The 11,825-nt window shown below is 53.7% G+C and overlaps 1 protein-coding gene and 1 long non-coding RNA gene across 3 annotated transcripts; one reads left to right on the forward strand and one right to left on the reverse strand.

The window, feature by feature from the left end:
- Nucleotides 1-253: 253 nt before the first annotated feature.
- LOC122385888 lies at nucleotides 254-2,118 on the reverse strand. Of its 2 annotated transcripts, none has more exons than XM_043374510.1 (2): nucleotides 1,881-2,118; nucleotides 254-1,337 (listed from the first exon to the last, which is right to left on the reverse strand). In XM_043374510.1, exon 2 carries the CDS (start codon nucleotides 1,328-1,330, stop codon nucleotides 371-373), a length of 960 nt encoding a protein of 319 aa, XP_043230445.1. In that variant the 5' UTR covers nucleotides 1,331-1,337; nucleotides 1,881-2,118; the 3' UTR covers nucleotides 254-370. The 2 variants fall into 2 exon arrangements, with proteins under 2 accessions (XP_043230445.1, XP_043230446.1); XM_043374511.1 differs by having other exon boundaries at nucleotides 2,016-2,116.
- A 230-nt stretch (nucleotides 2,119-2,348) lies between these two features.
- On the forward strand, nucleotides 2,349-4,055 carry LOC122385891. Its single transcript, XR_006257298.1, has 3 exons — nucleotides 2,349-2,561; nucleotides 2,646-2,824; nucleotides 3,767-4,055. It is a non-coding gene; the product is annotated as an uncharacterized LOC122385891 (long non-coding RNA).
- The last annotated feature ends 7,770 nt before the right edge of the window (nucleotides 4,056-11,825 follow it).

An 11,825-nucleotide genomic window follows, 5' to 3' on the forward strand; every position in this document is an offset into this window, starting at 1 on the left:
GTTGAACGTTACTCCATGACAGGCTACCTATCCATATCTTTGAAAATAAAAATATGTTAGGATTTAATCCTTTGGGACCGACATAAAAAAATGAAGGGCATTCTGAATCATATCAAAGGCATGACAAAGAGCATCTTACTAGCATCATGCAGCATTCGTTCAAACGCATGTTCTACGCACAAGATCACACAGAAAAATACCGTTTGTCAGTTGCATACCGGTATGTGATCATCAAACACGACACTCACCTGGTGGCATTGGTGTGACAGCAGCTGAGCTCCTCCGGTCCAGGTAGTCAGAACTGATCAGCGATTTGGTTAGAAACCGTCACTAGTCTCCCGCGATCAGTGTAAGTCTCTCACACAGTCTATCATAGTGGCTCCTCAGACTCCAGTTCATCCACGGGGTCCTTCAGTTGGAATCGGGGCAGCTGGGTGGTAATTCTCGCGCAGTCCGATCGGCTGGCGTCCCCTCTCTGGAGGAGCACGGCGCGCAGCTTCCGTCTGACACGGCCGGAGGGGTCGCACTCGGCAGCCCTCGACAACAGGGCGGTGTGGGGACCGCTGCTGTACTCTCCGTCCTCTCCCGCGGCGGTCAGCCGGTCACAGGCAGCCTCCACTGCCGCCACCAGCCCTGGGCGAGCCAGCAGAGTCCGCAGCTCCGGCTCAGACAGCCGCTCCATCCATCCGACGTCCTCCACAGCCGCCAGCTGCCGCTCCAGAGCGCCGTCCACAGCGGCAGGCACCGCTCCTCGGTCAGTGGGGGCGGCCGTCAGCGCCAGGGCCGCCATCCGCGCCCCGTCCGGACCTGCCACCAGCTCGGTAGCCTTCTCAGTCAGCCAGTAAGCCGGCCGGCCGGCCATCGCGCCCTCCAGCAGGTAGCGCCTGAACGCGAGCGCCTGCATCCGGCGGCGGCCGCCGGCGCGCCGCAGCGCCGCTGTCAGCGCGTAGTACGCCTGCTTCTGAGCCGCCTGTCCAGCGAGCACAGAGTCCAGCTGGCCAGCGCGCCGCAGCTCGGCAAGCGCCCGGCGCAGCGTGGCGTCCCCCGCGCGGCCGTTCTGCAGCAGCCGAGACAGCAGCTCGCGGCGCGACCGCCGCAGCAGCGCCACGTTCAGATCACGCCGGGCCCCGCCGGCCGCTGTGGTCACGAACCGGCGCAGCACCGGCTCAGCGGGTGTGCCGTCAGCAGCAGCTGTGGCCTGCTCGCAGTAGTCGGCCCATCGGAGCGCTGCACCAAGGTCCGGCTCTGTCCAGGGCGCGCCGGCCTCGGCCCGTGGCAGCAGGTGCAGCAGGAAGTATCGAATGTTGTCCAACACTGCGCGGCTCCCCATTGTTAGCCTGAAAGCATATTGACAGATGTTAACAGATGTAAAGAGACGTAATTGTAGCATTTGTATGGAGAAGTGACTAAAAATCATTTGTTTCCAGATCATTATGAAAATGGCCTAGCAGTGGGTGCATCCGTCCATGCAAAGAGTGAAATCATGACTTAAATACTGGCAAAATTTGCCCCGCATTTGATGTCTCTCGGACGACGAAGATTCTACGTCGTGCGGCCAATCCCGTTCAAGGGCAGCGGGGGCTTGGCTGAAATTATGGAACGTGATTGGCCGGACGGCGTAGGATCTTCATCGTCCGAGAGACATCAAACGTGGGGTTGATGAAATTGGACAACAAACAGTTACTTCATTTTACACTTATGTTCTCAAACACTCAAACCAAAAAGGTTTGTTGCCTTCTAGCTTCAAAATGTCATTTGTAGCAAAAGAATACAATTGATTTTTGCATTGTTGATTGAGTCAATTCTTTAGGCCCTCGACCAAGGACATATAAACCACCTCCTCCTATGAACCCTACATAATACATATACCGAACACTTACAGTGCTCACAAAAATGCAATTTTGATTTGAAAAGCAGTGCCTAAGCTTCAACGCGTTGTGCCTTACACACTTGCACTAGCTAGCAGGTGCAATTTTTGGTCTTAGGTAGTAGAGGATAAAAAAAGCGAAACCCACAGGCAACAACATATATGGAAACAAGTTGTTATTTCCGTATATAAGAACACAGCACAAATGTGACAAATAACAAACAAATAACGCGTTCCTGCAGCTGATACTTTTTGAGAATATTTTCGTATGGTAAGCGCCATTCTCTTCATTTCTATTTTCTATTCAATTACCTGCTGCTTATGAAGGAAAGCAGGAATTTGACAAATAAACGCGCGCCATTTACTGTCCGCAAGCACGTTATGGTTTTTTAGAACATTGACTATCACGCTGACATCTATATCGAAGTGGAAGAAAGCTGTGGTTGCTTATTTTGCCGCTAGAGTGTTCAACATCGTTCAGCATTCATCGGGGTTTTTGTTTTTTGCTGCTTACGAGCCGCGACAAATGGCCACAAATCCTTGCATTTGGGTCCGGTCATCCCATGGAGCTCGATCGCCTATGTTTTAGCAATGGGCTCTGAAAGCTTGAAGAACTGGGCACGGTGCGCGCAGTGGGCAGTGGGCACCGGCGCAAGATTCATACAGCACCAGCAGAGCCAAGGGCGGAGCGAAGGTGCGTACCGTTTTAGTTGGCATAGGTATAGTTGTTATAGGTTATAGCGAAGACTGGGTAAAACTAAACGGTCTTTGGTTTCAGACTTCTCGTCGAGAACTCTGGACCGACCTTCATAGTGGAATGGGACCTCGTGGTGCCGAGGCGAAACCTTGCACCGTCGCAAGTGGCACTAGCAAGCACGCCTCAACCTATTATCTAGAAGATACGAACTTTACTAAATCATGAAGATACTACCGTATGGATGCATAGCATATTGCATGGTAAGTACAAATGTCTGTCTAATATTAATGGGGGGAAACCCACAGCGCTGTGAAAATAATTCCCATTGACCTACCTAATGAAGCGCTAAGCGAAAAAATGCGAATCGCTGGCACATGTTTCCCATTTCCGAACGACATTTGACCCGACATTTTGATTAGTGAATTGTGTTGAGCAATTCGATACCAGGAGACACTTTTTTTAGAAACCAGCTTCCCGATCTTTCAAAAGTTGTGCCGGCATTTTTGCGGGTCATGCTGAGGAAATTAAGTCAATGCTCGGAGTCGTTTCCAATCAGTGGAGGATCCAGGATTTCGTCAAGGGGGGGGGGGTGCATACGCTATTATGGTGCCCCTGGCATTTGGTGTCCCTCCCCTTAAAAAAATCCACGGATTTCGGCCACTTTCTTTTCGGGATGGTGCCCCCTCAGACCCGGGGAGAGTGCTCCTTCAGACCTTAGATTTTGGAATGGTGCCCCTGGAAACTTGGAATGGTGCCCCCGGAGACAGACTTCGGGATGGTATCTGCCCTCAGACCTCGGGATGGTGCCCCCGGACCCTCGAGATGGTGCCCCCTCCGACCTTGGAATGGTGCCCCCCGGAGAACTCGAGGTGGTGCCCCCGCGGACCTCGGGATGGAAATAGCCCCACCCGAGGAGAGGGACAGAAATGGGCCTCCGGGAGACCCCGAAAACGGTACCCTATTCCGATAGACCTGGATGGTGCCCCCTTAGGAGACCTCTGGGTTGAAGCTCCCGTCGGTGACCGCCGTGATGAATTAAAAAAAAAAGACTCCGTGATGGTGCCCCCGGGAGGCCCAGGGGGGGGGGGCATGGCCCCCATGCCCCCCCTCTAGATCCGCCACTGGTTCCTATTCTGTACTGTGATCACATTACTAAAATCGACAACATTTGATCAGTTGCATCTCACTTCCCTCTCTCGAAGGTCACCGGCCTGCTGCGTCCGCCCGGGGCTTCTCAGCAGCGTGTTGACACTGTCAAAGCGCCCAATCCCGGGGCCGGTGAGACGCCGCCGGGGGGCGTGTTTACCTTTCATCGAGAGGCTGTTTGCGCCGCGGGACTTGTCGCCTACGACGTGCAACACCCATTAACCGGAGAGTTTCGCCGAGCGCCTGGTGAGCCGCCGCGGACACAGCTGCAGAGCATGGGCATAGCATAGCTGCCGAAGGTGACACATTCGCGCGTTGCTGTATAAAGACCACCACAGTGGAAAACTGTGTCTTTCTTCTTTCGGGATTGAAATGTTTTATCTTGCGTCTCTCCAGGAGCTCTCCAACTCCCTCCCCGTGCCGCAGGGAGCCGAGAAGGGTGGGGTAGGGGCGACGACGGACCACCTTCCGAGCAGATGATCCTTTCTGGCCACTGATGACGGAACCCCTGCCAGCCACAGTCCACTGTCCTCCGCCAGCGGCGGCCGTTCATTTTCATACCGGCCACATAACACTCCATCGGGGCGGCGCGGTAACTCATCCGGCTCGCGCCGGTGACAGCGGCGGCCCATATCAGCGCCAAATCGATCAGTAATGCGTCGGAGGGCGGCGGGAGGGCCGCGCTGCACCGGTCGCCGTGCTCGACGGTCGACCGTTTACGGCCATGGAGACGGGTTTACGTGCGCGGCCGACCGGCCGGCTGTGAAATGAGGCGAACTTTACGACCGGAGAATACGCCGTCTGTCGGCCTGGTGACGGCCGCCGGTGGTCGTCTCAATCCGTCGTATCAATCATGCCTCTCGCATGTGCCACTGTGGACGGCTTCTGACGGCCCGGTGACGGCGGCGGTCAGAGGTTTGGCCTCCTCCCCGCGGCCGTGGCGCCGTCGGGTGCCGGGGACGCTGACTGACCTCTGACCGCGCCGCCGTGCCGCGGAGGGCCACCTCGTTGGGCGCGGCGCTAAGTGCGCCGAGCGGCGGCCTCTCCGTCGCCGGCGACCCGCTCCATTCGGAGCTCGATTGCGTGCTCTATCATAGCTATCTGGATGTGGGAATGGTTCCTTCTTTTGTGCTCGGTAATAGACGGAGATGGATGCCGGTCGTAAGGCTCGGCTGGCCGACCCGGGCGGAGCGGGCGCCCCTAAATGGCGCCATAGCCGACCCACTCGCCGCCAGAAGAGCACACAGACACGCGCGATTCTCCCATCCGGCGCTGTGCGTGAGAGAAGTCTGTGGAGATGGCTGCAACAGAAACAGCCTCTCTCTTCCGCATGCGAATATTTCGTTAGAGGAATTATCGTGTGAATTTAGCCAGACGATGAAGCGAATCATCGGGCTTCAGGCTGAGGAACGACCATTGGTAAGCGTAAAGGATCTTTTAGCTCGGTCTTCTACCTCTATTATGCAGACAAAGCTTTGCCGTCCACAACCACGTTTCCACTGGATTCCATCATAACCTCAACTTCCAATGTGTGAGTGTCTGTTGTTTTGACGAGAGACACCAAGCATTATCGTGTCACGCACCGCGCGGCAGAAGTCTGCTTATGGTTTCGACGCTAGATGTCACTAGTAGTGGAACGCCTGAAGGTATGCTGTTCCGCACGACTCGCCGTCAGCGGTACAGGTGAGGCGGCGTTGAGGATGACATTTCGAGTGGTGGCATGAAGTATGTACCGTATTCATAGCAGATATTATCACATTTAAAACATGATTTTTGCATGCATGTTGATGACAAAAGGGTACGAATCACTCACCATCGACCAGCCACCTCGCTGTCGTTCGTCTTTCGATGTCAATCTGCTGCGCTGGCCGCTGCTCCCAGGCCGGCTGGGTATAAACTCGACAAAACACAAAGGAAATTTTCACAGATTATCAACGAAGCAGTAAGCACCACTTGCCAACTCAGTGATGATGCTTAGAAAAAAAAAAGATGATAAAAGGGCTTCTAGTACCTATCTACCTATGTTTACCACCAATGTTTCGATGTCAATATTAAAGAAGCAATCTTCACAAGTTTCCGAATACTTCTGCATAACTTTTTGAAATCCACTTTGTAAGTTCCTCCCTGAGCCCGTCATTTTGCTCGGCGGCAGACGGGTCTTGCACCGAGTCTGTCCAACTCGGAAGCCGTTGCGGTAATCCATCGGCGGGGGGCGTGGCGGCGGCGCGCGATTAATGTTCATACATGCACGGCGCTCCGCGTCTGATCGATGACGGGTTCAGTGTGAGCTCTCCCGGAGCGATTCAATAATGCATCGGCACCCTGATCTCCGCATCGCCAGGGCTTGCGGTGGCCGCCGCATGATTTATGGTGTGAACAGCGAGCGCTGGTCTACCCGCCAGGTTTGTTCCCTCTGCGCAGCTATTGTCGGCTTTAGAAAGGGGGTGACGTTATCTCAGTTACCCCTTTCGATTCATCACTTTTGCTTTATCCGCGACTTGTTTGGATGCTGAGAAATTATCCGCTTGTGTTATTTAAGTAACTTAATGTTTCCCGTTATGCTTGCTGTTGCCAGCATTTCGCATTAACTTTTTTAAGCATTCACAGGTTTTCGTGACAAAGAAGGCGATTAAATGTGTGAACTTTGGTTACACTGCATGCGGTGCCGATTTCCTCTATTGTGAAATCCCTCGTAATGGTAGTTCCGTGCGAGAGTTAATTTAATTTAATTGTCCTTTCCAAACCCTTGCACCCTTCAAACTCAATTCTACATTTTTCAATCTCCGCTGCATGCACCAAATTAGTGTCGTTTATATCAATCTACCCCACACATCCTCGCCATTCCCTGACTCACGCGCCACTTTGGTAGCATGTGCACCACAATAAGCGCAAACTGCGTCAATCCCCCAGTCATAACTGGGGTGAAAAGACCGTCGACTGCCCGTGCCGCTTCGACTGAAATTTCGCCCCATTAATTGTCGGCCGCGGGCCATTTGCCGCGTGCAGAGCGGGGCCCGGTCCTCTAATCGGCTGACGGCACGCAGACAACATAAAGGCGGGCGCCGCCAGTAGCGAAAATCGACGACAGATGCTTTATCTTGCACCCGGTGCCGTGGCTCGTAGTGCTTAATAGAGCTGTAGTGGCATTTCAGGTCGACCGTTTATGATATGCCCCATTTATTTTGCCGTTCAGTTTCGGTCATTTGTTTAAATAACGATTTTATGTCACCGTGTCTTTTGTCCGTGTTGGCGTCAGAGTGCAAATGGTCGGTAGAATCCGATGAACCTCTGGCACGGGACATAATCTATTCCGATGAGGTCGACCGCCTTCTTCGTCAAATGCACAATGCTCATTGCACATTCATCAACAATATTGTGCTCCGTGGAATTCAGGCCAGTGTTTCTGGGAAACGTCCTGGTGCCCGCCATAATGTCGATGAACTCAGTGGATTCGTCACGCCGACCGGCACGCTCGCCTTCGGCTGCGTACTGCCAGACCTCGCTCGACCCGATATGGCACGGCTGGTGGCGGCGGCGCTTCGAGGGGACCGACCCGGCGACCCCATTCAATTCAGTCCGCCTGTGCAGACCGTCACTGCCAGCTGTCCCGCTCCCAGCAGTGCCGAGCACCGCATTGAGACGGGGCGGCACGAGGCCGGCCGCCTCACTGCCCGGTCTCCGAGGGTTGTCACAGCTCCCCGCCCGGCTCTGAGGGTCCTGTCTCGGACGGACGACGTCGAACGGACCCTCCCGGTGACTCAGCTTCCTTCCGCTCCTTTCTGACACGTCACCGTTGAGCTCCTCGCCGTCCGCCCAGCCCCTCTCCGTCGCCGTCGTCGTCGCCGCCGCCGCCGTCGTCGTTGGCGGCGGAGGGGCGCAGTCATGTGTACTCTGTCGACGGGCGTGCCGCGGCGGCGCCGCTGACAGCTGACACCCGTCATCCGTCACCAGCCGCGGATCTCGCGGTCGTGTCATCCGTCAGGGCACACAGTGGACGAGGCGAGCCTGCCATCCCGCCGCCATCGGTGCATTATGGTCGAGCAGCCCACTTACGGGCCCTCATCGGTCATGTCCGGAAGACATATGATGGGCGGGAGGCGACAGACATCTCCTTTCCCAGCTTCACTTAACCGGCTTTGTCGTGTCGGGCTGCGTCTCGATAACTTGAAAACATGGCAGCGATCGCGCTCTCAGGCAGGCGTGATAAATGACGTGACATCGATTCTCAGAGGAACCCCATACTCGCGGCAGCTAAAATGATGCCGACGTTTTGGTAGATTTCCCGATAAACCCGGCTCCTGTTAGACACGTCGCCAGCTTGCTCTCACCCTCTTACCTTTCATGTTCGTCGGTTCGTGGGACAGGGGGAGCTGAGAGTGGCCTCATACATGGCGTGTGTAGTGTGGCTGGGGAGCCGGTGCCCCTCTCGTGCGCACAAAGACGCGCCCTAGACTCCTGATGGGCTGATAGGAACGTGTCACAGCCCGAATGAGCAGCGCGGAGGCTCGTAGACGAGATGTCAAGTCACTCGAGCACTTGACTACTTCGATTGTCAGTCTCGGCGCGACACCTTCCGTGATGGTTAGGCTGTTTTGAGTCTCGTGCTCTTTTGCTCATTCCTGCTCTACCAATTTTGCTTAGTTCATAGCTCCATGCTTTGTTTGCTCAATTGAATTTTCTGTCTGTTGATTTTTTTTCTATTCCAGCTCTTTCTTTACTGCTTAACTAGTCCTCTTTCATGCTACTTGGTGCTATTGTTTAGCTCGCTGTTTCTTTTTCTATTTTTCGGTACCCTCTTTCCACTCTATTCAGTTTATGTCACATTTTTATCCAGTATTCTCCCATCTTTCGGACTCACCCTCGCTGTAATTCCGATTTCGCTGCTCCCCCACCAGTTTCTGTCCCTTTTCGCCCGCTCCCGCCCTGTTTCTGTTCCACCCTCAGCCGGCCGGTAGGGTGTGAATCGGCCGCCCAGCGCTCCCCACCGCCGCCGTCGGGTCGAATAAATCCCTCGGGCGACGGTAGTTTCCAATATTGGCGGTGTTACTTCGGGCGGCGGTCAGTTTTCAATAAGGTGGCTGGCGGGCGTGGACCGCGCGGGGCCAGGCCGGTTTGAGTCGGGGCAGGAGCGGTCGATCTAACCGTGAACGTGTCGGAGGTAGCAGCGTTCCACGTTAGTACGGCGAACAAAGGTATTGTGCAGCTGACTTGTGCTCAGCTGGGGCGCTGCAGAATGTGAGCACTTCGAATTAGAATGGAAATGTTATACATCTGTGTCTGGCTAGTGCACTTATCACCACCCGTTGACTTTCTCATGCATGTCTAATCTATTCGAGCATCATTGTCATATCGTTTCATGGCGCACATTAACATGCACATGGACATGCCTTGAATTGATGCAGGACATAACCAAAGGAAAGCTTAATTTCCGACGTGCATCGAACGTCAGGCGTGGCCATATGAATACGGAACCTTGTCCACCTGGAACCGATGTTATCAGCTGGTTCGATATTTTATCGAGCTCGGACCATCAACTTGAGGTCACGGGAGAGGTATGATATAAAAGTATTTGTTTCTGAGTTCGTTCAAAACATAGTTTTGTGTTATTCCATCTTCTTGGCTGGTTTAGTGTTGTGCTGTTTTAGAGTCATATTTTTTATATCTACATGGTTTAGTGTTGTTCTGGCCATAGGATTAACTGACGTAGGTCGGCCATAAAGATTGGATGTTATGACTGCTACTCAGGCCGTCGTTTTAATCAGTACCTGCCCATTGAGTGATGTAGCCCGTGTAGACCTCGCCATACAATGCAACTCTAATTACTGTGGCATATATGCACAGCGGCGGCGCGTCCTGGGTACTGTTTGATGTGACGCTCGCCTATATTCAAGTGGCAATGTGTTTATCCAGCACGGCTCCGTCTTGTGACGACTGGAGGCACGTGCCTCCGAGCGGAGACGGCGACCGGCCGACCGGACCCGGTGGGTGAACGGGCGGCATTCAGCGGGGTCCGTCCGCCGGGACCCGTGAAGGAGCACTCCAGCCGGCTTTGATGTCGGATCGATGCGGCTATTGATGGTTTAATTACAACCTCCGGTACTGAAACCGCCACGGCAGCCGAATGGAAATGGCTCAGATGCTGAAAATTGTGATTGGAACCACGCGCTGCAGGAAGTGCGTACCGTTATGGTATCACTATTGGAGAATCGTGGATTGGTTTTGTGGCCATTACTCATAGTGATACACGTTTTCTGGATAACCAGATATTGATAATCGTCATCATTCAAAATGACGTTTTAGATATGGCGAGCCCCAGGTTTCTGCACGATATGACAACCGTTCTATATGTAATGGAAGGATATATGTATGTGCCTATTTTACTTTTACTGTACATTTACCGCATACTGCGTCTTGTGGATGGGCACGATTTAAAAATGTGAACATACTTTTTAGCTATTTAACCTGCAGACGAACCACAAGTTCTGTTGTCTGGCAACTGTAAGTCACGCTTCACTCATCACTGCTCCAATAAGCTAGCTCCCCCTGAGAACTGCGTCGGGCGAAATCTGTTGAATATTACATGGCGGTATTGTGTTTCTACCGGCACCAGACAGTCTCCCACAGCTCCGGACTACCCACTACACACCGTCTCCCGTGCCTCGTCTGTACACCCTCCACTGACAACGAAATGCTTTTATTTCCGGACAATGCGCCTAGCCATTGTGAGGAGTTGTGTGCTGTCGGCCGGGAGGGGCAGCGTACAAAGACTGAATCGCCACCGAACAGTGCGCCATTTCTGCCGCTGCCTAACGAGAGGCGATCGGCCGGCGCGCCAGAACAGGCGCCACTTTTGCCGCCGCTGGGCTGTCGGGCAGATGATTAGCCTGAGCGGGGGCGGCCGCTGGGTCTGGCAGAGCTGTGGAACGTCAGTGATGTCATGTTGAACGCATTGGATCAGTGGTCATGTCTATCATCGTGGCCGGACACCCAGCGAATATCGATATGTCCGAGGAAAGAGGATCGATAGGTCCTCTCTTCTATTAGGCGGACAGAGGTAAAAAATGTGGCGGATGCAGACACCACAGCCATTTCTTTTGCCCCCTGCCCGTCTGACTCTGTAGATGCGCATTGCGCAATGCGTATGCACTATGTCTGTCTTTTTGTCCGCCTTCCTGTCCGCCTCTGTCTGTCTGTCTGTCTGTCTGTCGGTGTCCGACGCCAGTAATTGGCCTGATGAGCACGGTCGATTTGGCCGGCGGCGCCTCCAGCCGGCGGAGAGTGGCACGGACACGCCGCCTCTGGTTCCGACACTAATGGCGTTAGCGGTGATAAACGGATCGTTTCGCGCGTTGAGGTAGTCTGCACGGACGCTAAATCCGGTTAGATGGCAGCTCCCGTCTCCCGATCCCTGGCACATCGACTGGACCCTCTGCTGTTCCCAACGCGGAAGTAGTCGATACTAGGGGATCTTCGATGGGTCTTATTGATGGTGAACACAACCATATTGCTGGCACTATGGTGTAAAGAAGCAACCGAAGGTCTCTGCGCTCTTGCTGTTGTCCAAGCTGTGCCTACTTTGCTACTTTGTGCAGCTTTCCTTTTTACTTTTATTGATATACTAACTCATTTTTAAAATATTTGCCTGCTTTAATTTTTCCCCTTAAAGTTTAACCCTCGCCGGCCGAGGGGGGGGGCGGGTGCCGCCCCCCCCCCCCCATAGGGTTTTTTCGCGATAGCTCCGAACACGCCGGAGATAGAGAGCTGAAACTTGGCATACCTGACCTTTGATCCAAGCCGCATCTTTTGACACCAACCGCATTTTTGGGTCAGGTCAGGTCACTGACCTATGACGTCATAAGTGAACCTCTGCACGGTCTTCAGATGTCGCAACTTCGCAACGCCCTCACTGCCAGAGGAGATGTCACAGGGAAATGAAACTTGCAGGATCTAGTATCCATTATGAGTCTCACAACTTGTATATCTCGGATTTTTCCTAAAGGTCATATGAGGTCAGGTCATTTTCGTGACCTCACCATTATAAGTCAATGGGGAAAAATCCAAACTGCTATTCTGGCGCTGGGAACGATCTCCAACTATCTCAAGCACACAGAATCG

The sequence above is a fragment of the Amphibalanus amphitrite genome, unplaced genomic scaffold (genome assembly GCF_019059575.1).
Source record: "Amphibalanus amphitrite isolate SeventyFive unplaced genomic scaffold, NRLGWU_Aamphi_draft 000234F_arrow, whole genome shotgun sequence".
Lineage (NCBI taxonomy): Eukaryota > Metazoa > Arthropoda > Thecostraca > Balanomorpha > Balanidae > Amphibalanus > Amphibalanus amphitrite.